This window comes from Haliotis cracherodii, unplaced genomic scaffold, assembly GCF_022045235.1.
Source record: "Haliotis cracherodii isolate W230 unplaced genomic scaffold, xgHalCrac1.p SCAF_12, whole genome shotgun sequence".
NCBI classification, from domain to species: Eukaryota; Metazoa; Mollusca; class Gastropoda; order Lepetellida; family Haliotidae; genus Haliotis; species Haliotis cracherodii.
This window is the reverse complement of record NW_027266267.1, coordinates 15498018-15523466: the sequence shown is the minus strand read 5'-3', so window position 1 is coordinate 15523466 and position 25449 is coordinate 15498018. Positions and strand designations below refer to the sequence as shown.

The following is a 25449-nucleotide window of genomic DNA, read 5'->3' as shown; positions in this document are numbered from 1 at the left end:
ATTTCCTTAGCAATCAAACCATGTGAAATTTTTGTCCACATTTACCTAACTTGAGTAGTTTTTAACTTATGCCTCACATGCTTCCATTTTAAACACTTTTCTTCATTTATTGTTGATAAGTGCTTTTATGTCGTGGTGTTTATGTGTGTGTATTTAACTTAAGTCATAACCCTGTTACATGTTTCTCTATTCTTTTATGATGTAACCCAAAGTTCCTCTTATCTTAACATATCCCAACAGTTGTTAATAGAACAGCAAGATGATATGCAGACTTTAACATGTTGAACTGGATAGCCACAAAGGCCACAGGCCACACAGTGAACTGCCATGGGATGGTGGTAGATGGTCCAGGTACAGGAAGAGAGCCAGCTGTAATTTGAGGTCAGATGGGATGGTTTGAACTGTCAAGAAAGAGCATCTCTAGTTCATATCATGGTTGATGGCTAACCCCTGATTTCTACGGCCATGACAGCTAGGACTCTTACACAGCTGGAGTGGGTTATGGACTGGCACTGACCATGGGACCAGTGGGAGGGCAGCATGTACATTTAATCTTACCTCTATCGGTCGAAACACGAAACCTGGATAGCAAGACCACACAACTGGTAATGATAATCATTTTTAGCATTACTTCACAACATGGGTTTATGGGCAGCACTCATAATTCCCTTGCATTAAGTACTTACACACTAAATATTTCTACTTCCCACTTTCATAAAAGAACAGTCTAAAAAGTAGTGTTTTTTGTATGTATATATCTACCTGTATAAAGTAAAATTGTATATACCGCAAGCCATCGTCTGCAAGTTGTCACTTCCTACCGAGAACCATAAAGAACAAAAAAAACACTACGTGCCAGGTCAGCACATAGTTGTAGTGGTTGTTTTCTTGGTGCCCCACAGCACCCAGCCTAACCCTAGCTAGGCTAAGGGTAAGACCTTTCTCTCCATCTCTCTGATTATCACCTCTGGACGAAGGCTTATATAGCCAAGGTCACCTAACATTTAAGTCATAAATATAAACAGTAATTCATCAGTGACATACTTGCACATCTCGTTCATGGTGGCAGACAGTTGATGTTCAATACAATGGTGATTAACAATTGGGATTAGCATCTTATAAATAACGGCTTCGAGGCATATAGATGTCATTGCCCCAGGATAATAAGCCTTTGGAATTAAATGTTCGTTCAGACAATGGGTGTCCCAAATCGGTCGCTATGACATTTATAGAGAAGACAGGGTATGATTCTGGTCTTAGGGATTGTGACTTTGGAAGACAACTCGATGGAAGTATTGTCAAGGATAACTGTTGACTGCTTTCTTGGCCGCCTCTTATGTCGTGCCTTCTTGATAGCTTCTGAAAATTTGTTGAAGGCCGATGGGGAGAGGGAAGAGCAACTATTCCAGTATCATGTAGTGACCACACAACTTGCATGAGGGATGAGAGGTAGAGGACAAAATAACAGCAGCTTTACACCAAATCGTCAAACATTAGACCATATATTACATTTAGAACAAAATTTTAGGATTTTACATGACTCAGAAATGTGCATCTAGTAGGCATTCTCAATCTAGAGCATACAGGCTCGTGTAACTGTGATGTGGGGAATGCTGGGTGGGCATTTAGCACGTGAGATAGGATAAGTATAAATATATACAACTTACCGGGTATTAGAAAATTTACAAATTTTTAAACTTTTTATCCCGCGGTTGGATGGTGGGGCGCAGATACCCCAGCCTGTAAGGACCTCAACCGTGAGATGTACACAAGGAAGCTTGGATTAATCAGGAAAATTCAAAGGATTTTACAAGGATTAGTGATAAACTTGTGTAAGGGTTGCTTAAAAAAACCTCTTTGTGCAACCATAAGATATACATCATGACATCGGGGATTCATGTGTTCCATGGTTTCACACAGGACGCCGTTCCAAGAACGACCACGTAACCATGAGAAAGGCGACACCTACTCGTTCACGACTTAAACCTAACCCCGGATAGGAGGAGATGTTTTGTTTCAAACACCCTGTCCCCGGGGTAGGTTCTACAAGACAGACCTCACACATACGTTCCCAAGGACGTAAGGTGGACCAGCTTGGCATCTCTGTTTTCGCTTCATCAACCTATCAAACTCACATAGAGATTGAATAAGGTAAGAACGAGAAGAGGAAACGATTGACGATACCCGTGTATCACACAGGTCTTCAATCAACTACTGAGACATCACAAGCGCAAAGACAGAGGTGAGCAGGTAGAAGATTGGGACACCATTTAAGCACATGGCCACACCGGATGGTGCCTTCTATTTACGTAGACCAAAGTCCCAACTGATAAGCATTTATACCCTCCTAATGGGAGCTTGTCTGGGAAACCCGATTAACATAAGCAATAAATGAAAATATTGCAGTATATACAGGGAACCAGACTTGGGACTTGTAGTCCGCTGGGCTTCCTCATCTGCGCTGTGTGGCTGCTGTGACCTTGGACTTCGGCGACTGAGATTCTGAAAGGAGTACGAGGCAAAGACCATATCAGAACGCCAGAACATCCCTCCATGATGGCTGAAAGTGTGCAATACTATGCAACGCCAAAGTGGAAGTCACTGCCCTCGCTCATGAGGATTGGAAGCAGCTGGGTGGTAGTCCCTCAAAGGTGTAGACCCTGATGATGATAGAACGCAGCCAGTAGAGATGGTGGATCAAGATACATCAGAAGTTGCAGCCATCAACAAGTGGATGAAAAACATTCTTGCGACAGCGACGGATGGTCTGAGATGCCTTCAAGTAGATCTTGTAGGCTCAGGCTGGGCAAAGTCAGACGTCTTCCACGACATCAGCTCTCTATCAATGAGAGTGTCGGAGGCTGAAAAGCCGATCCGGTGTCCTTGAAAACTTATCTTGTTGAAGACGCTGGAACCGGACTCAACCGACGTCTAAGCACGAGTCCCTGTAACATGGGCTGCAGGAGCCAGCTCAAGCAGGAAGATCGTCATGAACGTAAAAGTTTGAGGTTCTATCCACAAGTGGTTCAAAGTCAGCCAGGAGAAGTGACGGAAGAATACAGGGAGATCCCATGCTTGAGGGCCAAGTCTGGAAGATTGGTCCATAAGGTGGTATGAGCGAATCAATGTCCGAAAGTCAGCGACAGCGGAAACCTTGGAGCCTGAGGTCATGGTAACGCCTGAATTACTCGCAGTATGAAAGATCTGTGTAGATCTAACGGTTCGGGAACTATAGTAAGTTTTATCCCATTAGTGTACAGTTGGTACAGAACTGATCGCTGCCCAGTAAGTGCCCAGTGTCGAACCATAAGATGCCTTGTACTTCATAGGTGACATAGGTAATCTGCTACTTAGGGTATAAATGCTTGGCTGCGGAAACCCCTGGATCATGCAAACTGGTGAAAACTTTTCCAGTTATCGTCACAGTGATTCTCGTTGATTGCTGAAGTGCTAATCAGGCTGCCTTATCTGCTCTAATGGAAAATCCTCAGCGAGACTGCTCGTGATATGCTCTATACGTGAAGTTCGTATAATTCTGGTCTTGGATGGACCTGATTGGAGGGAGGCTGTAGCAGTAGATGTGACCAGTTTGAAGTCTTAGTAGTGGAATCCCTGCAAGTTAGACGAGCTCTGGAACCCAAATTATTGTCGGTCAGAAGGCGCTACCAACAGCAGTTGTTGGTAGCTCGTGTGTAGGATCTTTGTAGTATCTGTGGTATCAAGGCTAGTGGGGGAAACGCATTAGGTCCTCCCATGATATTGTCAGTATCGACTGACCAGGCTAGTGTTGGTGATAGTCTGGCTGGTCTGGATAAGGTGTCTGCTAATCCATTTGCTGCTCCCAGTATATGTCTTGCCTTTATCGCTAAGTTGAGCTTGTCTACAAAAGGTGAAAAGTCAACTGTAGGAGGGTCTCTGATTTCATCGTGTCTTGAAGGTGTATAGTGTATGCCACAGTTGATATGAGTGTCCCGATCATCAGACGTTGACTGTGGTGTCCAATGAAATATTACCCGGATTACAGCCTCGTATTCCAGATAAGTGATGTGGTAGAGCTGTCTGCTTCTGACCATAGGTCTGATGTTACGTCCAAGTTGAAGTGAGTTCCCCGACCTTGAAGTGAGGCATCCATGAACACTTACAGGCGGTTGTTGTATTCCGGCTTGTGTAAACAAATTCCTGCACAAACAATCCATTCCACTGTCCATCACAAGAGGTGTTCCTCAATGTGTTCTGGTACTGGGATGTTAGTCTGGCTCATTAGACTTGATCCTAAGGAATGGAGATCCTGGAATGGTTGTATGTCGGACTTCTGATAATTTATTAACCAACGTAGTTGTGTTAATAACTTCCGGGTAAATATTGTAGTCTGTGTAATTGTTGATATCCGGGCTTGAATACCTTCATCCAGGTAAAATGTATTACAGATTCCTGTGTGACGAACAGCAATTGGTTTAGCCACTCGTGTACATAGCCATGGGTTGAAGCAATTCCAAAAGGTAGTGTACTGCCAGTGATAAGAAGGGTGGTTCTCCTTCCAGTTGTGGAAATCCAAGCTGTCGTCTGTTGACTGGTGACGGTTGGAATGGGGTAGCGGAGAGGTTGTCCAAAGTGTAATAGCTATTACCATATGTAGAACGTTGAACTTCCGAGTTGTTGATGTGGAGATGAGTTCGCCTGCTGATCGACGTTCAAGTACACATTACACAAAAATTGTGTTATAGAGCGATGGTAAAAACTTGACTGTTGTAGCAAACACCGTGCCTTGAATGGATGTCGCTTATATTAGGATCCTATACCCCCCCAAAAATGTTGATATTCACCAACTCTCGTCTTGAATAAGTGAGGGATGACTTGTCCTGCCAGGTTGATCGGTGACATGTAGAACTGGTGAAGAGACGTTGGATTCCATCGCCTTGGCACCAGAAAAAGCGCTGTGCATTCCTGTATCGATGCGACGACAAAAGGAGTTGTGAAGATGTGATAGACCGCACATATAGTCATTGACAACTACTATAATGCTTCGCATGGCTCGCATGAGATCACCAAAGTCAGCATGGTAGTCTTTACAAACAGCAATCTCGGCGTGATGTGTAATTCACCCTTGCACAGAACAGGAAATACAGCAGGCTTTCCAATCACGTGGTCAAAAGCTCCCAACACACAAGCACTGTCCTGAGTAATGAAAAACACCAGTTTATAGGCAGTCAGTTACTTGTAGAATATGGGACAAAACTGGTGTGTTAGAAACCATCTTCAGACATCAAACATCTGTCGTTTGTACTGAAGAAAGACTGACGAACTCCCCCATCGATTTGCCTGTTAGAATTATGTAGGTTGACCACGGCAAGGGCGGAAAAGACGTGCCAACTAATTTGGAATATCAGGTTTAATTCAAGGGCGTCGATGATAAAGGTCGGCTGCGATGATATTGTCTGTCACACGATTTAAATCTGTATGGGGGAGCGCGTTGTCTCGAGCGTCATAACCTGTTATGGTGATTTCTCATAGGAGAGTATCGTAAGACGATTCATGGCTGGTAGGCACGTGGACTGGATCCATCAAGATCCCGGTTGAGAAAAGACGTCAGTATCTCAAGCTCGCCATACGAGCCTTTAAGTGACCAACGAGACCAGTTGGTCAAGGTCGCTGATATGGCTGGTGCAGGTCATCGTATCCAAAGACGTAGATGGATGCTCTTGCTGGATTGTCTGATCTAGACAACGGAATGCAGCGAAGACCTTGTCCAAGTAAGCGTATAGAAGTCCGATGCACAATGAGAGAGATGTCTATTGCTTCCTAGGAAGAATGACGATCTTATGACTGAGGACGATCCGTCGTTCGTCTGTTTTATATAACAAAAGTTATATCTGGGATAACATCTTCTCAGTAAAGTACATGCTCGTACTTTATGGGGTTGAGTCCCGTCCGGGATTCGAACCCACACTGCCAAAGTAAGGGACCTAATCACCAGCACACAAAGTCAGCGATCTAACCCACTCGGCCACCGAGGCTTCCTGCAGGTAAAGTCGTACTAGCAGACGAGTTCTTGATTTATCCATGTGTCGACGTATTGCTGTATCAATGTGCTGATATCCGTCAAGTGGATATCCCTCATGTATCGATCTGTAGAGAAGGCGAAACTGTCAATCCTCCATGGTACGATTTGGCGAAATGTCCTTCCAAGAACAGCGTCTTGTCGATAATGGTGAAGTACGGCGATCTGTCGATCCCTTGATCACTCGGTCGTTACGATCCAGCGAAGGATGACGATCCTGTGAGTGATCCATCATCAGTTGGCTATCACTTCCTTGCCGATGATTGTAGTGTTTTCGGTCAGAAGGGTTGTCACCATTAGAAAGCCGGAGAGGTGTAGCAGAGCTGCAGAAGCGATGAGCCGAGTAACAAGCGTGTTGGGGGGGGTTGACTTCCCAAGCCTGAGTAAAGGGCCACAGTCCAACACGATGAACTGGTCATTTAAATGCTGGACGACTGTAGAAGCCAGGGAGCGGGCACGTGCACAGGGGCATGGTCCGCACAGAGGCGGGAATCGCAGCAGTCAAACGAGACGCCACTCTACGGATAGAGATGTAACCATCACCAAATTGATTATAATATTTTGTTAAGCAAGAAAACGAAGGTACAGCCACAGGGGATAACACAATCGTTTGGGTTTCTAACAAACTGAAAAAAAATCACTAAAAAACCTGGCCTGATTTAATCAATAATATTATCCCCTTACTTTCAGTAATAATATTAGTAGGTAAATCAAAAACATTACTATAGATACCTTGCCATACTCAAATAACTTGAATTCTACAAAAGTACAATAACATTGAACATTTTGCTATGGAAACCCCTTTTAAATATATCAAGCCTTTTCACACAAAAAACGTGGATGAATACATTGATAGCCTACATATCGATTCATAAAAAATGACAGCGGAATGATCACCCATAGGAACTGTAAAACGATTTGATATTTTCTCTATTACATGCTGGGTCTCTAGATAATACAAGCCAGGTCTAGCGTCTAATTGAGGAAATACGGTAGTTTGATATCGGATGTTTTTGACAACAATATGATGTTATGGGCCATAACCCTGACTGCTTCGATGATGAGATTACAGGACTTTACGAAGGCATATCTTTTGCACACAAATAAAATGTTTATGAAACATGTTCGTCGGCGAACAGACTCGGAACAGGCAATTTTATCATTGCAACAACCATCAATGAAAGTAAAATATAACATCATAAAAATGAGGTTGAAGAAACTTTATCCTTGACAACATGTTGTTTACAGCCCTTTATGTGATCGTAAGGATTTGGCAGGAGGGGATTTGAAAATCCATCAGAAAACACTCCTCCTTTCGAAAGGCCAGAAAAACAATGTCCCGATCTCACTGAAGTCAGAGCTTATCAAACTTGATGAAATTCATTTCAGAACACGCACGAATAAGAAAATAATATTTATGAACCACTATTTCTGGACCACAAATGTCTCATTGCTTTCACACACAGGCTTTTAATCTGTAAAATCTTAAAATTGACAGGTCAAATCATGCAGAATCCTAATGTCAAAATATCTGACTTGGCTGTTCAGTCATACAAAGTTCCATTGGTAATCATATAGTACCAGCAGGCTCGATCAGTCCCAGTAAATTTACAGGTTAATGTTGAAATACATCATAGATCGGGGTTGTCATCTTGCTTCCTGTAACTTGTTTCGAGGAACGTAAATACACGTACAACATTAATTGTCAGCCATTGACAGTTGTGAAGTGTGAGTAACTGTGATGTAGGTCAAGTTCTGCCACATCCAAGTTGGATGGATAGGCATTTATTTTTATTTTTTTCCCAGCACAGTCTGAGATGAACGGCTCTATGCACTCTGAGCGCTCCATGCTCAAAGCGGGAGCACGTGACGTTTAGGGCATGTAGCTCACCGACACGGGCGACTATAACCAGCATGGTCAGAATGATGTTCAAGTCCCAAGCTGGTGGACAAAATGTTGCATTCTGGTCTTCCAGCCTGAATAAGCCGAAGAAGGCCTGTAGTTCCGGGATTTTCATCATGCGCTGGTCTTCCCAATTTCTCCAGAATCGACCCAGACTCCCACCTACTGGAGAGTCGACAACTTGGACGGCTGGAGGTGGGAGGTCCCAGTTGTGTGTTTCTGGCAATTCATTTGGAATCTTTGTTGTCACCACTACATCAGCGGCGGGACTGTTATGAGCCAGAGGACGTGCCAGACTTGGACGGCTCAAAGGAGGCTAGCTGCGATGCCCCAGCAAGGGCCTTGAGGCCAGTCTCATCCCTGGCGACAGCTGTAACTCGAGTGTGAGTTCTGGAGACTTGTCCGTTCAAGAGGATGACCAGGGTTGATGGAGCAAGTCCCTCTTGAACTCTGGGTCAGAATCGGACAAGGCGATGTAGCCTAGGCATCGAGTGGTCGTGAGTTCCACCAGAGGGGCTCGCATGTGGGAGCTCATATGCTCAACCTGATGTTGAAGGTAGGAAAAGACGGTGGTTAGGTGGTCTATCCAGTGCGGATTATCCTCCAAATGTCCTGGATCTGGAGGTCAACACCATAAGGGGGAGTGGCTTGAGAGAGAAACTCACACTGAGGTGGGACTGTTGGACCCGGTGTTATGGTGGAGCTCCTCATCCAGTTCATGGGCGCGGTCCGCAATCTGAAGAGAGTGATTCGGGTAGTCACACCTTCTGAAGGAAGGAGACTGTGAGAGATTACTAAGGTCCTCATCAAGGGCCAAGATTATATCTTTGATCAGAGGATCCAGTGGGATAGAGGTAGGGTCCGATCTAATGCCATCCTTGCTATCGACCGCCAGACCCCAGGGGAAGGCACGACTGCCTCAGATCTGACTGCACCTGGTCTTGCCCAAGGTGAGATTCTCCATCATGGGGGTATCATTGTAGCATGGGACAAAATCACCCTCTGAGGAATCCGAACGATAGCCGCTAGAGCATCGAAGGACAGGGGAGTGGCTCCTAGATCAGGGTGCGAGGCGCAATGTTCCAAAGGCACTGTGGGCGGCGCTTGTAGGGATGTCTGTACAGGAGCTGGGGCTGTGGCAGAGGCGGAGGGCATGGCATGTTGCATGGCCTGCAAGTACTGAATGTACTGGAGGAGATAGGCGTCCATCATAACAGGCTGTTGGAAGATGTGGAACGAGGCGTCTGTACGGTGGCCTGGATAAACAAATTCTAAACCATCCCAAACAAACCCATCTTCCAAAACCCAAAATATAAACTCTTCTCATTTCAGATCAGGATCCAAATTTACAGCATAGATTGTCTTCTCTGACATGTGCACACTAAAGCAACACAAACAAGCCAATACAAAATCTAACCATTTGAAAATCCAGCCATCCAGCAATGCCAAGGGCATACAGCACCCTGCTCACGACAACAATTAAACTGCCAACAACAGCTGTGCCAGTAGAGGCCTGTTATGTTATTGTTATCATCAGTTGTGAATGTAATGCTATTTGCATCGCTTCCGGGCACCATCGTGTATCTACCTTCCAATGTTGTAGTGCCCCACTTTTTTTTGGCATAATATTAAAGTTTTATTCCTCTCTCCTTTATTTTTAGCTCCCAATCATTAAATATCAGCTTAACTGAAATATATCACCCATCCAATGCTACTTCTTTGTTAATTGTTATTTTTATTAGATAGCATTTACATTTTAATGATTTCTTTTCTTTTTTTAAAATAATTTGTTTTTTATTTATTTCATTGGTACCCACTTCAATCACATTGTATTGGGTCAGGTGTTTTTTAATTTATTTTAATTTGTTTATTTAAATCTAACCACTCCTGTCCCCTCCCAGGGAATTGGATCGCCAGAAATGGACGTTTACCCTACAAATGACTGACTGACTGCCACTTTAAGTGTCTGTAGCATTAATCACAGAATCTATGTTAAGTTAAATCAACATTGTTTGCAATTTACTGCTTGAGAGATATATGTATTAATCACATTGCCAAGCATACACCATGACATTTGTTCAATTCTTGCTTTAATGTTACAGTATAAATACTCAAAAAACACATCCATCACATATGTATTCAAATGATGGACTGGTGAAAACTAATCTTTTATAGTTGACAGTGAAGAGGACTTCTGTTCAAAATCCGAAGATTTGGTTTTGCGTGATTACAGCCAAATTACAGGATTATGGCAATGATGTAATGGAGGTAGAAGGATTCGCCAGAATTATACATTTTGATCTGTAATTGTTTTAAACAAAATATGAGATAATGATAACAACAAAGTGGTTTCCTGTGTTTTAATGTCTTTCAATAATACGAACCATTATATTTGCCCTCCCGACCCCATTCCGAGTAGTCCATATCGATATAGTGTTTTGCCGAGTAAAATACCTGGTAATGCACTTGCATGTGTTATGCCAGTATCCATGCTAGTAAATGTTTTTGACATGCCGTTTTTGCTCTGTGAGGCTATTATCACTGGTATTATCATAGAAGCATTTATTGCTCAGAACTTAATGCCTTTATGTTAGGCTTGGCATCCTTGTTATTATTATTATTACTAAAGCTTCTTCCTGTGCGTCTACATGTTGGTTTGCATGGTGCCATCATCTCTAGCCTAGATGTGCTCTTGGAACGTCTGGTTTTGGAGCGTTTGTTGTGCCATCATGTGGCGTGGCACCGGCTCTCGCGGCACTTGCTCTCCAGCTTTCAGCAATACAACACATATTTAGTATTCTTGCATTCATCTGTAGTTTGTGGCAAGGAGGCCTAGTAATTATTAGGAATGCCACCTAAAAGACAGGCTGCCTTTATTCACCGCCTCGTCAGGAGTGCAAAGATTCCCAGTATGGAGCCTACTGTCCAGCCAGGGACAGCAACGACCAGTAAGACACTGAGATCAGCTAGACCTCTATTGAATGGACCCCCATTCCCAAATGTGCAAATAGCCACTCCTTTGCTACTTGAAGCGGATAATATAAATTATCTCCTGCAAGTCGGTGCCAGAGTCAACATTAAAGAGCCCCAACACGTTGTGGTCGAGCAGAAATAGTACAAGTGCAATAGGCAGGCAAAGAACACTAACTCATTTACGATAGTTTTATTTTAGTTTCAAGCAACAATTACAAACAATTACTATTGTACTTCAATTCACATTTACAAAGTTTCTGAATTCCTAAATTTCTAATATGATCACGATTACTAAATGACAAACGATGTTGCGTATCCTAACTCTAAAGCAAAGCTGAATAACAATGGTACAGGGTGGTCGACAAGTGGCGCACATGCAAGCATGCTTTTTTCATGCTTTTAGATATGTATCCGCGAAGTAAAGCAGTGTGTGCGAACTGTTTTCACACACAGGAATATATGAAACAGAACAACCTGAGCATACTCACAGCAATACAACCTGTGATGACAATATCCTTATGTCCACGTTGTGTTGCCCGTTCCATTGATGCTAACTATAATAACATCCTGGATATGATGGGAAAGATACTTCTCAGAACTTTTGGGGCATGCAGGGGTAAGTTCACTCAATCTGGGGGCAACTGCATCAATGGTGGAAGGAAATCAGCAGTACAGTGGGTACAATTCTGCAATACAGCAGCCAATCCCACACCGCTTCCAGACAATCTCTGGCAGAGCTAACAAAGGAGGCAGAGAGGCTTCTTCAGCGATCCTTGGCGGCAAACACGTGCGCAACTTACCAAGCAGGAACCCAAGCGTTGCAAGCATTCAGGGCATTACAGAACATGGGAACATGGGAGATGTTGTTTCCAATCACTGACCTGGTACATTTCATACCTCACCTGTCAGTGTCCGAACATGCACCAAGTACTGTAAGGGTGTATATGGTTCGTATTTCAGCTTACTATAGGCTACACAGCATGGAAGATCGCACCAGCCACTTTGTTATGATTTCCGGGATGCAAAAGTGTCAGGTGAGATAGGATCACAGAAAACTAATAACAATAGACCTGCTCAAAGTAAACAACCTGCAATTTGTCTGCTCTTCTAACTATGGAGTAAGGTTGTTCAAATCAGTATATTGCTTGACCTTCTTTGGGTTCTTTCGGATGAGTGTACTTGTGCAAACCAAACATTCTCAGCCTAGAATTAGCAGTCCAAGACACTACTAAGACAGTGACAGTCACTTTAAGGCATTCAAAAATGGACAGGCGGTCACAGGTAATAGTTGTTTCCATTTCCGCCATACCTGGCCACAATCTGTGTTCAGTGGCTTCAATTAATGCATACCTAACAGTACAATCGCAGGGTCAGACAGCTTTCTTACATTTTGATAAATCTCCCCTGACCAGGTATCAATTCCAGGCTGTGCTAAAAAGGGCACTAGCGCATAGCGGCATCTGCACAGCAGCATACTCCTTACATTCATTCAGCAATGACAACGGAATGAGTTCAGATTTGATGCAGAACTTTGGTAGGTGGGGGTCACAATGTTATAAAAGCTATTATATGCATACCTGCAAACATTTAAATAGCCCAACCATGCAAGAACAGTTTTCTTCCTATTGATTCGCATTTTCAGTACAGTTGGTGGGGTCTAGCTACCTTACCCGGGTGAGGCAGCACTTACAGGACAGCGACCTCGGTATCCCGGGGGGATGTCTGGTTGGCAAGGGGCAGCATGAGGTGGGAGGATCTGACCAAGCTGACAGATGCCCAGATCATGTTGATGCAGACATCACTGAAGGCGATGGTGATTTACCTTAGTTCAAACCTAACTACAGTCCGTTTGACTCCAAATGAGAACGATGAATTGCAAAATAACTCGAAATCCAGAAAAGTGTATGAAACATCAATAAGGTACTTGACCATGAATACCCTGTACCCAACAAAATCTGAATTTTGTTTAATTTAAGACCCATGACGGATGAAGTTTTTTAAGAAACTATCATGTAATTTTGTATAGTAATGTGTACATGACACGTAGAGGGGACAAACCGTGGATCTTGAGATCAATTTGGCACTCCTGAGAATACTCATCTGAGGAGTATTCTTCACAAATGGAGGCTAAAAAATATGGATTCACAGAGTAAGACAATTAGAGAAACATGAATCACACATTGACTCAGTAACGTGTTTCCCATACTCACACTGAGGCTCGATGTTGTACCCCTGGCTCCACTCTGACTCCAGACCCCGACTCTCTCTGGCTCTACATCTGTAGCTGTGACTGTCCCGGGAACTCACTGTGAAGATGTAGGGGGAACCAGAGGAGGTAACTGTGATGTTAGTGTTGTCACGCTGCCAGGTGTAAGTCAAGGTCAGCCCATGGTCAGCTGGGACAGTGGTAGAGGTGGAGCTGCAGGTCAAGGTCACTGTCTGGTTGTAGACAGGAATTGTTGACACTGGACGGCCAGGTGTTGTTGGCTTGCCTTTAAAATAGATTTCAATTGATCATGGATATAGTTGACAAGCATGCTTTAAGCAACAATCTCATGATTATTATCAGAACGTAATGTTTACCTGGCATTCACTTAGAATAAACAAAAACAATAATTTGCAATCTTAATTCTTGTTTGAGGGTTATCTGAGTGAGCTTTAATAAAAAATATGAAATTTGACTATTTATGAAATCTATCCTTTAAACCTGCATGGGAACTTTTACTTGTGTGACTTATCAGGCAGAAAGAGGCCTGTAGAGAAAAACATTCATCATGGTGACAAACGATACTTTTTCCAAGCATATTGTGGTATACCTCTTTCGACTTCTTTTCAAAAAAATTTGAAGACGTTGCAAATAATTGACAATGCGTCGAGTGATGTTCTCATTGTTTCAGGTATAGCAATCACGCATCTATGGTTTGCTCAGCAAGCCTTACGTCACTTTCGCAGATGAAACTCGCCCACCTGGCTGTTCCATGAGCGACTGGTCCTCCCTGGTAAGGGATGGCTAAAAATGTCAACCATATGATGATCGTTTGTTAAACAATTTTTTTATTCGGTGTCCAAAATTATGAGACAAACCATCAGAGCTGGTCTGTCCAATTCATGTAGCTGTGCACATTTTGGTTTTGTTGCAATTATTAGATTTTAAGTTAGTGAGCAATTCATCGGTCTCAAATGGAATCAAACGGACTGTAGAAAGGGCAAGTTTATCAGAGGCAAAAGGTCCTTTCACAGAGAATCACAAACTTAGATTCTCTAATAGTGAAATGTCCTAGTCAATAGATTGACCTTCACACTCTCGTCCAATCGTGGTCAGAAATATTTTGTCTGGTTTTGAAGATAACCCAAGTTGCTCTACAACTGGTGACATGAGCATCGTTCTCTGAGATCCAGTTGCTCATTATAAACTGTCACATCAGTGCTCTAGAATCCGGTACTTGTCTGTATCCTTCACATGATTGATATACTGTTAAACTGTTAAAACAATTTAACTGTCCAAGTAACATTGAAACTTGAAAGTATATGAACTTGGCTGCAACCACAGTCAAATCATATTCAAAGCTTGGAATTAAATATATATATAGGATCGATTCTTAAATGATCCCATTAAACATTGGTAGATAAAAAGCCTTGATTGTGATGGCATCATCACACAACTGCGAACTGTGAACTGCTTTGTAATACCTTCGTATTAATGACACAACTCGAGCTCAATACGAGCCAACTTTACTTCAGCCATGTGACGGTCAGTACAAAAACTTGGTCCGGCAATCTCAAATCAACAATACATACAAAACTCGAATCTGTAAACGAAACAGGATCCATTACATCCCCTTTTTTCCATAAGCTAAAAATAAAGATAACACTACTTTAAGTGTCACACTGTTAAATGAAATGTCTGTCTCTCTGAGCACAATAACTTTAACACAAATAAAACCATTATTGCAATTTTAGAGTCACTCAGAGAATCGCTGTGGTCTGAAGATTGGTCGACCACTGGATGAGAATGCAATGGGGTTCCTCGATGGAACAAGGCTTTGCGACACATTCATGTCTGGAGGAGTGTCTGGAGACTGTACAGGAACATTCTCTGGAGTAGCATTAGTTGCTCCTTGAGTGGTTCCATCAGGACTTTGGATAATACTGCAGTCGTCAGGAAGATTTTTGTTGGAATCCTTTGTTGGAATCAGGTCATGCTTGTTCCGTTGGTACTCTGAGCCACCTTGAGTTCTTACTACCAAAGAACGTGGAGTGTTTGCAGATTTCACAACTTTAGCTGGGATCTAGTCCTTCCCTTGCCTCAATCGCACACTGTCATTCACCTGTATTGGTGGTCTTGGATGAGCTCTCTGATCATAGTAGACTTTCTGGGTCTCTCGTGACTGTGAGATTGCTTGTTTTACTACATCACAGTCAACAACTTCAGGTCTGAGCATTTCATATTGCACTGGTAAGTCACTTCTCAACCTGCGTCCCATCAGCAGTTGCGCTGGTGAGGCGAGTCCATTTATAGGCGTATTCCTATAAGCCAACATTGCCAGATATGGATCTGCATGACTCTGCCTAGACTTTCGTAACAGCTGTTTGAGAGTTTGGACTGTCTTTTCAGCAAGACCATTGGCCTGTGGATACAGTGGTGACGACGTTATGTGTTCAAACTTCCACCTGTCACTAAAGGTCTTAAACTCTGCGCAGGCATACTGTGGCCCATTATCAGAGACAACACGCATAGGCACGCCATGTCGTCCAAAGATGGACTTGATATGTGTGATGACTGTAGAAGCCTTTGTGTTGGTTAACAGGGCTACTTCAAAATACCTGCTGTAGTAGTCTACTACTACTAAATACTCTCTTCCATCCATATGGAATAGATCTGTGGCTACTACTTGCCACGGGAGGGTAGGTACTTCACTGGAGATCATGGGTTCCTTACAAGGACTTTTCCTGTGCTCTTGACATACTGCACACTGCTCTACTGTTCTCTCAATATCTTTGTTCATACACGGCCAAAAGAGAATCTCTCTAGCTCTTTCTTTTGACTTGGTCATGCCTTGATGACCACTATGAATGCATTGAAGCATTTCAACTCTGAGTTTCGAGGGAATGACTACTTTACTCCCCTTGTACACAATTCCATCAACACAGGAGAGTTCCTCTCGAAATGTCCAAAAGTCCTTGACTAGACGGAACAGTCTATGTGTGTAGCTGCCCAACCATTTCGCACTGCACTAATCACTGCCTGCAGCTGTTCATCTTCAACTGTAGCGGATTTTATCTCAGACATCTTCCTATCTGAAATAGGTAAGCCTGTTGTCACCATATGAACATATGCGCTAACTTCCTCATCAAAAGAGTTCAAGTCTGTCAGCTTTTCTTCTATAAAGTGTCTGGACAGCATATCAGCCACAGGAATGTCTTTTCCTGGAATGTACTTGACAAAAACATCATACCTTTGCAGTCTGATTCTCATCCTCTGGAGACGTAGTGGTACAGCGTGGAGTGGCTTCATGAAAATGCTCTCCAATGGTTTGTGATCTGACATGACAACAAATCTTCTACCCATCAAATAATGATGAAATTTCTCACAGCCAAATACTATGGCCATCATCTCCTTTTCTATCTGTGCATAATTGCGCTGACATGACGTCATAGACTTGGATGCAAATGCTACAGGGTGTCCTTCCTGTAACAGAACAGCCCCAACACCATTCTGGGATGCATCCACTTGCAGAATGACTTCTTTCTGGGAATCAAAATATCGCAGAACAGGACCTGGTGATCTTGTGATGAGATCCTTGATCTCTTGGAACGTTTGTTCATGGTTTGGAGTCCAATTCCACTGACTGTCTTGCTTAATCAGATCACGCAGGATGTGAGTTCTCTCAGAAAGACAAGGGGAATACTGTGCAAGATAAGTGAACATTCCCAGATAACCTTCAAGCTCCTTCTTGCTTGTTGGGAGTTGTCATTGTGCGTACTGCTTCAACTTTATCCGGGTCTGGTTTCATGCCATCAGAGGTAAGTATTTCACCAAAGAATTTCACTTCCTGCGAACACAGTTGAGTCTTGTCTGCATTTAACTTGATACCACTTTCTTTTGCAGTCTCAAGAGTGTCGATGAGGTTCTTGTTATGTTCCTCAATGGTTCTGCCACTGATGAGAATATCATCTACTATTGGGTGAGTATAGTTCAGTTTTTCGAAGATTTTGTCCATGCGCCTCTGGAACACTTCACTGGCACTTTTAATTCCAAATGGAAGACGTAAGAACCTATATCTACCACATGGAGTGTTGAACGTGGTCAACATGGAGGAGTCGTGGTCAAGTTGTACTTGCCAGTATGAAGATTTCGCATCTAGGACTGTGAAGTACTTGTGGTCAGCAATCTTTGAGGTCACATCTTGTATCGTGGGCATTCTGTAGTGCTCACGTTGTATCGCCTTATTTAGGTCAGCTGGGTCAAGGCACAACCTAATTTCACCACTGGCTTTAGGGACGACAACCATAGAATTTACCCACTCAGTGGGCTCTTCCACTTTCATGATCACTCCCAAGTCCTCCATTCGCTGAAGTTCCACTTGAACTTTCTCATGTAAGGCAATCGGAACTTTTCGTGGAGCATGTACTACTGGTTTCACTTCTGGGTCAAGCTGAATACTGTACTTGTCTTCAAGACATCCTAAGCCTTGGAAGATATCTGGAAACATCCTGAGTATTTTCTCATAACTACTTGCATCAGTAATCAGGCGTTCAATGTTCAACAGGACTTTTATCAGGTTTAAGTCCTCACAGGCTCGAAGCCCTAACACCGAGGGTGCCTCTTCTTGCACTATATAGAACTTTAGGCGTACAGACACATTTCTGTAACTACAGTCCAGGTAAGTCATACCTGCAATTTTCAACCACTTCTGTCCATAGCCGTAAAGCCTTGTGTCTCGGTTTCTCAAGAGGACCTGCAAACTTGCAGACTTTTAGAAAGTCTCTCTCTGACATAGCATTAACTTGTGCTCCTGTATCTATCTTCATAGCTACTATGAACTTCTTGTTCACTACAATGTCTGCATATTGTTCTGAATAGTCTTCACCACTTTCTCCCTTTCTATCCTCTATTGTCCCAATAAAGAGTTCATCAGTCTCTAAACTGTGGACTTTTGGGTTGCTTACACCTTGTTTCCATCTTCCGGAACCTCTTGAGTTCTGTGTTTTAGGTGGATTCCTCGCTACTGTTCTGGACCTACAAACTGATGCATAATGTCCAAATTTGTGACACTTCAAACACTCAGCACTTCTCGCAGGACACATGTCATTCTTTGAATGTGATTTTCCACATCTTTCACACATATCACTACTTGTTTTCACACTAGCCTGTGCACTTGCTGATCGCTTCTGACTACTGACCCCTAACTTTCTCTGATGAGTATAACCACCACTTCTCTTCTGAATGCTACAAACTGCCTCTGACTGAATTTCTTTCATCTGTTTTTTACTCACTTCAAAACTTCTCGCTATTTCAAGGGCCTTATTTACTGTCAAATCTGCTTCTTGTAACAGTCTTTCTTGTACTTGTTTGTTACTCGTTCCACAAACTATTCTATCACGAACCATGTCATCAGCAATCGCACCAAAGGCACAATCTTTCGCGAGGGTTTTGATTTCTGTCACATATGAATCCACTGTCTCCATTTTGGCCCTGAACACGTGTATTAAAGCGAAAGCGCATGATTGTCACATTCGTTTTAGGAATACAATAGTTTTCAAATTTTGTGTACAGAGGTTGCAATTTATCCTTTTCTTCATTTGTCAATGTCCAAGTATTAAATACATCTCGGCCCTCCTGACCAATGTACAACAGAAAATAGCTACACTTTTCCTTTTCATCTTTCGCCGCGAGTGGTCCACTGAACAGCAATTCTATCGTCTGTTTCCACTTTTTCCAACTTTCTGCCACATTAGCGGCATCGAAATTCATGGGCGGAATGTCAATTCGACCTGCCATGACTTCTGACACCATGTAATACCTTCGTATTAATGACACAACTCGAGCTCAATACGAGCCAACTTTACTTCAGCCATGTGACGGTCAGTACAAAAACTTGGTCCGGCAATCTCAAATCAAAAATACATACAAAACTCGAATCTGTAAACGAAACAGGATCCATTACATGCTTCAGTTTCAATCTCTTAGTTTTGGTGAGCTCCATTATCTTCGTCTTCAAGTCTCCCAATTTCCGCATCTTTACATTTATCTTCCTCTAATTGTAGGTTTATATCATCAAGCTCAGCCTGTCAAATTTGGCAATTTACTGATCACTTATCTGTGACAAAACACTGGCCACTGAATGCCTGGATAAACGAGATTGTGTAGATATATGAGAATATTTACTGTGAGCGAGTCAATAGGTACAATTCATCTTGTGATAAAGGTTGGTTCAAGTACATGTATCTCTAACCATATAGTCCACTAGATGAGCTGGCGCGACATTCTGATGAAGTTCACCTGGGTCAGGTTCCCGACCTATGGCACCATTCGTACTGATTGGGCAATATCAAGCTTGGCTTATCCGCCTCATGGGCCCATGAAAAACATTCAAAGACAAGTTATACTCAGCTGGCAAGGCAATCTGGCATAGGCAGGACAGAAAACGTGGTCTAACCACCATCTTCTTTTATTACACCACAACAACACAACAACACCACAACAACTCAACAACAACAAATACAAAAACAGGCAATCGCCATCCATGGTTGTTTATCCAGGTGAAAATTGCAAGTCATTCAATATTCAATGACACTTGGCAAAACAAAACTTCATAATACTACTACTACTAGTCTACTACTACTTCTACTACTACTACTTCTACTACTACTACTAGTCTACTACTACTACTACTACTACTTGTCTACTACTAGTCACTAGTCAAACTAGTCTACTACTTCTACTACTACTACTACTAGTCTACTACTACTACTAGTCTACTACTACTACTACTACAGCTACTAGTCTACTACTACCTCCTAGTCTACAACTACTAGTCTACTACTACTACTAGTATACTACTACAACTACTAGTCTATTACTACTACTACACCTACAACTACTAGTCTATTACTACTACTACACCTACAACTACTAGTCTACTAGTCTACAACTACTACTACTACAACTGCTACTACTACTTCTACTACTAGTCTTTTACTACTACTACTGCTACTAGTACTACTACTACTGCTATTACCCGTAACATATTATAACGTCTATCACTATTTCTCACCCAGGACAACAAGTTTCTGTCCACAGTTCTGTATCACAGTAGCAGTCCCTCCATTCCCACACGTGTATGTCCCTGCATCAGTTGTCGTGATGTTGCTCAGGGTGAAGGTGACAATCCTGGCAGTTGGGTTCCCCTGGTACTCCAGTCTACCTGTGTAGTTGCCAAACACAAGAGATGCCCCAGCAGTTGTCACTACAAACACAGTGACTCCAGCAGGACTGACAGTGTAGAAGCTGACATCTGACCCCAGACCTCCCTGTGGAATCTCCCAGCTGAACCTGGCTGTGTCAGACACTGCAGACAACACTGGACTGGCACTGGGTGCACCACATACAACACCTGCAATTAAACCAAAATATCTCTAGAAGACCTGTATGAACAGTTGTATCTTTTAAAAAGCATGCAGCAGATTCAATATGCTTTAATCCAAATATTAGCATTGTCAAAAAATACCAAGATATTTTTTTTTTAAAAAGACAAACATAAAAACAACAGTAATCATTGTTAATAATTCAAAGAAGACTACTTCCATTACATCAGAAGTACTCCCACCTACCTCCACAATTCATCTACCTCTAATGGTTAGGTGTTGGAAAGAAGTGATCCATTTTTTTAACTGTCATCACACTGAAACTAAATCTTCAGTTTTCAACAGAAGTCCTGTCAACTATACATGAGTAGTTGCACTCATATTACCACATAGCTGCCAAAAAGTCTTGCATGTGCAAGGCAGGAAAACCTCACTTCTTTCCAAAACCTGCTATCTAGATTAAAAATTGATTGGGAAACTGGCATGGAGTAGTTATGATGTAATAGAGGTAGTATTCTTATTAACAATGATAACTATTGTTTTGATAATTCTTGTGAATACCATACCTCTATTACATCATTGCCAGTATATACCACAAGCCCTGAGTCATAAGATCGTCGATTTGTGGTCTCGCCAACCCAAGGGGTGGTTGGGTAACCTAGTGGTTAAAGCGATTGCTCATCAAGCCGAAGACCCGGTTTCGATTCCCGACACATATACATAACATACAAGGCAGCTTTGATAAATTTGATGAAGACATTGTTCTGCAGAATGTTGAAGTATTTGGCCATGTGTTATATCTATTTGTATTATCATGGAACTGTTCTGGGTGAACAATACCTTCCAAATGATGTGCTGGTTTTCTTGGGGAATTAGTCAGCAAAGAGCCAGAGTCACAGGAGACTAATCACAATTTTATTTACAAGAACAATTAACAATTTACAATATACTTAGATAATAACTGAGGGTGCCACAGAGAGTCGGTACACACTCTGGGCTGTGGGAGAGAGGTCTGCTTGGTAAGAGAGTCAAACCCCTTCTCTGCTAGAACTTGGCTACAGTATGTATTTAATGAAAGTTTGAACAATAGAAAGGAATGTGATTGGTTGATACACGATTGGTTGTGTCCTATGCTAAATGGATGGCTGGACAGAGGGGAATACTAAATCCTGTTAATCCTGTTGGACTGGCACTAATCTTGTTGACATATTTACTGGATGCTTTGAAAGAGATTAGGGTGTCACTATAGATGAGCTTGTGTGGGGGCTAATCCTTAATGCACTATAGACGAGCTTGTATGGGGGCTAATCCTTAATGAGTCTTAATTGAAGTAATGTTATTCTAATATACCCCGGTAGGTGATGACAGATATACTTAAATAAATATCCTTTGTCTGGGAGAAATCTGGGAGAAATCTATTCCAAATCTCAAAATTCCCAAATTCTATATAAGCAACCCCTAAAGCCCCCTCTTGGGTTGCACAGACCACCCTCGCCCCTTTCGGAAACACATTAAATGGCCTGGCCGGGCCCGTGTGCGAAATACGCATCAGTCGGAAAGCGCACGTTAAATCTCCAAAGTAAGTAAGTAAGTAAGTCTGGGAGATGGGATCTTGATACCTTAGGCTAGCATTTATCTAAATGCTTCAAATCAATTAAACTATGTAGCCGTAACACTTGTCTTATTGAATAGTATGTCTAGAAGATGCGCTCCCATTACCTTAGGCTAGCAACCATCTAAAAAGCTATATCTGAAACTACTGATATTTTATATATGCATTTACCTGATGATAATTATTACTTGCTAAACTATTATTATATGAAATGGTGTATAAATATTACACCATGATAACTCATAAAAGCACTTGATGTAGATCTAATTATTATAAGATAACTTAATACAAATGTTATACCATGATAACTTCCCCTCTGTCTGAAAAAGTTTGGACCCCAAACGTGTAAAATAAAAATAATTAAGGCTTAGATGGACAATGTATAAAGTTAAACTGGTAGTAGTGAATGATAATTATTATAGAGTCTCTTTGGTATAACGAAACATGATGTAAATGATCTTTCTGCTGTCATTAGGGAATCAGGATGTGGAGCTGGCTTGTCTTGGCACTCTGTACTTGTGGTTTTATCGGTGATGTATGAGGCCTTGAGTTCCACATCCTGGATTGGGGTTTGAGGATAGTTGGCTGTGTCCATTAGAGGTTTTACATGGAAACAAAGAAAAGAGAGTTAGCATGTTAAAAAAATTATGTCATATATAAATACTTCCTCCGTTTGTCTGTAATAACTAGAAAATAAAACAAATTTGATAATTACGATGTAAAAGATCAGTACATAAGTATTACTAAATGGTGTCATGACCAGGACAAATGTATTGGTGGCAAAAAAAGTGTATCATGGAAAAAATATCCTATTTTCGGATACTATCTTTAGATGCTTTAGACATATATGTGCATGTGCATATAACAAGTGCATTGATTTATTACACTAATAAGGTATACAAAAGGTGTTAGAACCGTCGTATATCCTTTTTAGAATTATTTGTTAGTTTTGTTGGTTTGCCTTTTCTTTGTTTTGGTTCATCTCAGTTGTTAGGTTTGGTTTATTTCAATTTGGTTTGTTTCGCTTCGCTTCGTTTCGATTTTCGTTCAGTTCAATTCGGTTCAATGCGATACGGTTCGGTTTCATTCGGTTTGCTATATAGTTTGATTTGCTTCGGTAAGATTTGCAGTATGGGTTGCTTTGGTTTGGTTCATTTCATTTCAACTCGCGATAAGGTTCCGTTTCATTTCGATTCACGGTATGGTTTGGTTTGGTTCACTTCATTTCGATTTGTGATACGGTTCGTTTCAATTCCGTTTTGATTCGCTTTTAGTTTTCATTTCGTTTAGCGATAAGGTTCGGTTTCATTTCGATTCACGGTATGGTTTGGTTTGGTTCACTTCATTTCGATTCGTGATACAGTTCGTTTCAATTCGGTTTGATTCGCTTTTAGTTTTCATTTCGATTCGAGATAAGGTTCTTTGGTTTGGTTCGTTTCACTTCACTTTTGAGATTGGCTGATAAGGTCAATGCTCAAAATTTGTTGTGATACAAATAACTCAGATGATCAGGCTGATGTCATTTGTTCCCAACTTGAGAAACTGGTGACCCAAAGTGAAAAGACTTGACATAAATAAACATTACAAGATACAGCTAATAGCTGTTTCGTGATTTGCACCGTTTATTTAGGAGATTTTGTATTTTGCACAAGAATATTTTCAATTGGCATTCACAGACATATATGGGGAGTTGATCATGAAATGGTTGACTGCGTCTATAGTGTATGTTTGTAGCACGGTAGTAAAACCTGTCGATGTCTCCCAAGTCCCCATGTGGAAAAATAACCCTTTTGGATTTATAGATTGGTAGTTGAGTCGGATCATATGGACGACTATCTACTTTAACGGGCCACTTAGAAAGATCCTTCCAGCTATCATCAAGGTAGCGCTGTATGAGGTGGGGAGGAACACTTTCAAAATAGCGTGTTTGGTAATCATGATGATCATCTCCATATGAGACCTTGACATAGCAGTCTCCTTGAATAATTTCAATGCCCATAACTCTTTCTATTTCATGATCTACTTTTCGTAGGTGTTTTGGAAAAAGCAGATACGGTTTGACGTCTAATTCTATGCATGGTTTGGTGTTCTCTTGCTGGACATTCCCTGACATTGAATTACCTGACAGAACATTGACTGATGACTGATTTATTGTCTTGTGCTGATTCCTTTTGGTAAAAAAACTTATGATTCTTCAGTGGACGTTTTCGTCGTTTTCCTGACATACTTCTTTTGAGGTGAAATTCTCTCCGAATGGAGTCTGGAATGCTGCTGCCATACTCCCATGTGTTTCCTCTTTCCTGATCCTTCCATTTCACTCTGTAGTAGATTTTGCCGTTTGCTCTCTTGGAACTTACTATTGAGTGGATGTCTTCCGGATTGAAAACCTGAGGGATATCCTTGGTTTGATTACCTGATGTTGGACTTGGAGGTTGTACCTGGCTGTCGTCAGGCTGTTTTCTGGATTTGGGCTGGTGATGCTTACTATTCACTCCTCTTTTCCCTTTGTTTACCTTTTCATTTACCTTGGTTGGAGCACTAGGACCTGGTGTGGCATGATTTTCCTTCATTGTTGCCGTGGGACTGGTAGGTTTTTCTGTTGTACTTCAAACAGGGTTTTTCTTCTTTGTTGGGGTCTTTTGCTTTGGACTCTTGTTGCAGGAAGTACCTGCCTTTGTTTTGGAATTGACCTTCTTACCTTTCTGTTGTGGAGGGGATTGATCAGCCGCTTGGTAAGTTGAACTTGTTGATGGGGAATTGTTGCTGTCAAGCTGTGAATCATTGACTGGTTCCTCATTGTCATCCATGACTCCTGAATCTATGTTACTTGTGTCATTGAGGTATGGTTCTGGAGGATACTGTGGACGATCAGCAGGATCAAAATATGGCTTCAGACGGTTGGCATGGACCAGTGGTTTGTGTATTTTGTCGTCAGAACTTCGTCGCAGTTTGTAGGTATAATTTGGACCTGTTTGGACGATATAATAGCTACCATACCACTTTTTGGTTAATTTGTTGGAAAGGCCTTTTTCAACTTTTTGACAATAAAGCCAAACTCTTTGACCTGGAGCGAATTCTGGTTCTTTAGCCTTTCTATTATATTGTTCTGAATACACCTCCTTAGCCCGAGCAGTGTTTTCAGCTGCGATTGTTCTAGTGATTTCAAGCTCCTCAAGCAAATTGGAAAGATAACTTTTGTTATTGTGGCCTAAATTTTCTTTTGGAATTAATGCTACATCTTGTGGAGCTCTCATTTCTCGGCCAAAAAGCATAACATATGGGCATTTTTGTGTTGATGAATTTGGGGCCATCCGA

The 25449-nt window shown here is 41.9% G+C and overlaps 1 protein-coding gene and 1 pseudogene across 1 annotated transcript in view; one reads left to right on the top strand and one right to left on the bottom strand.

The window, feature by feature from the left end:
* LOC139457083 (protein turtle homolog B-like) overlaps window positions 1-21490 on the bottom strand; it is a gene marked incomplete at its 5' end in the record, with an annotated part of 85916 nt that extends 64426 nt beyond the window's left edge. Inside the window, 3 exons of the mRNA XM_071238525.1 lie at window positions 13145-13426; window positions 20213-20562; window positions 21474-21490. Of these exons, the coding sequence (XP_071094626.1) occupies window positions 13145-13426; window positions 20213-20562; window positions 21474-21490 (649 nt within the window). The remainder of the gene's footprint in view (window positions 1-13144; window positions 13427-20212; window positions 20563-21473) is intronic.
* LOC139457583 (uncharacterized) lies at window positions 10810-12525 on the top strand (annotated as a pseudogene).
* Window positions 21491-25449: the final 3959 nt, after the last annotated feature.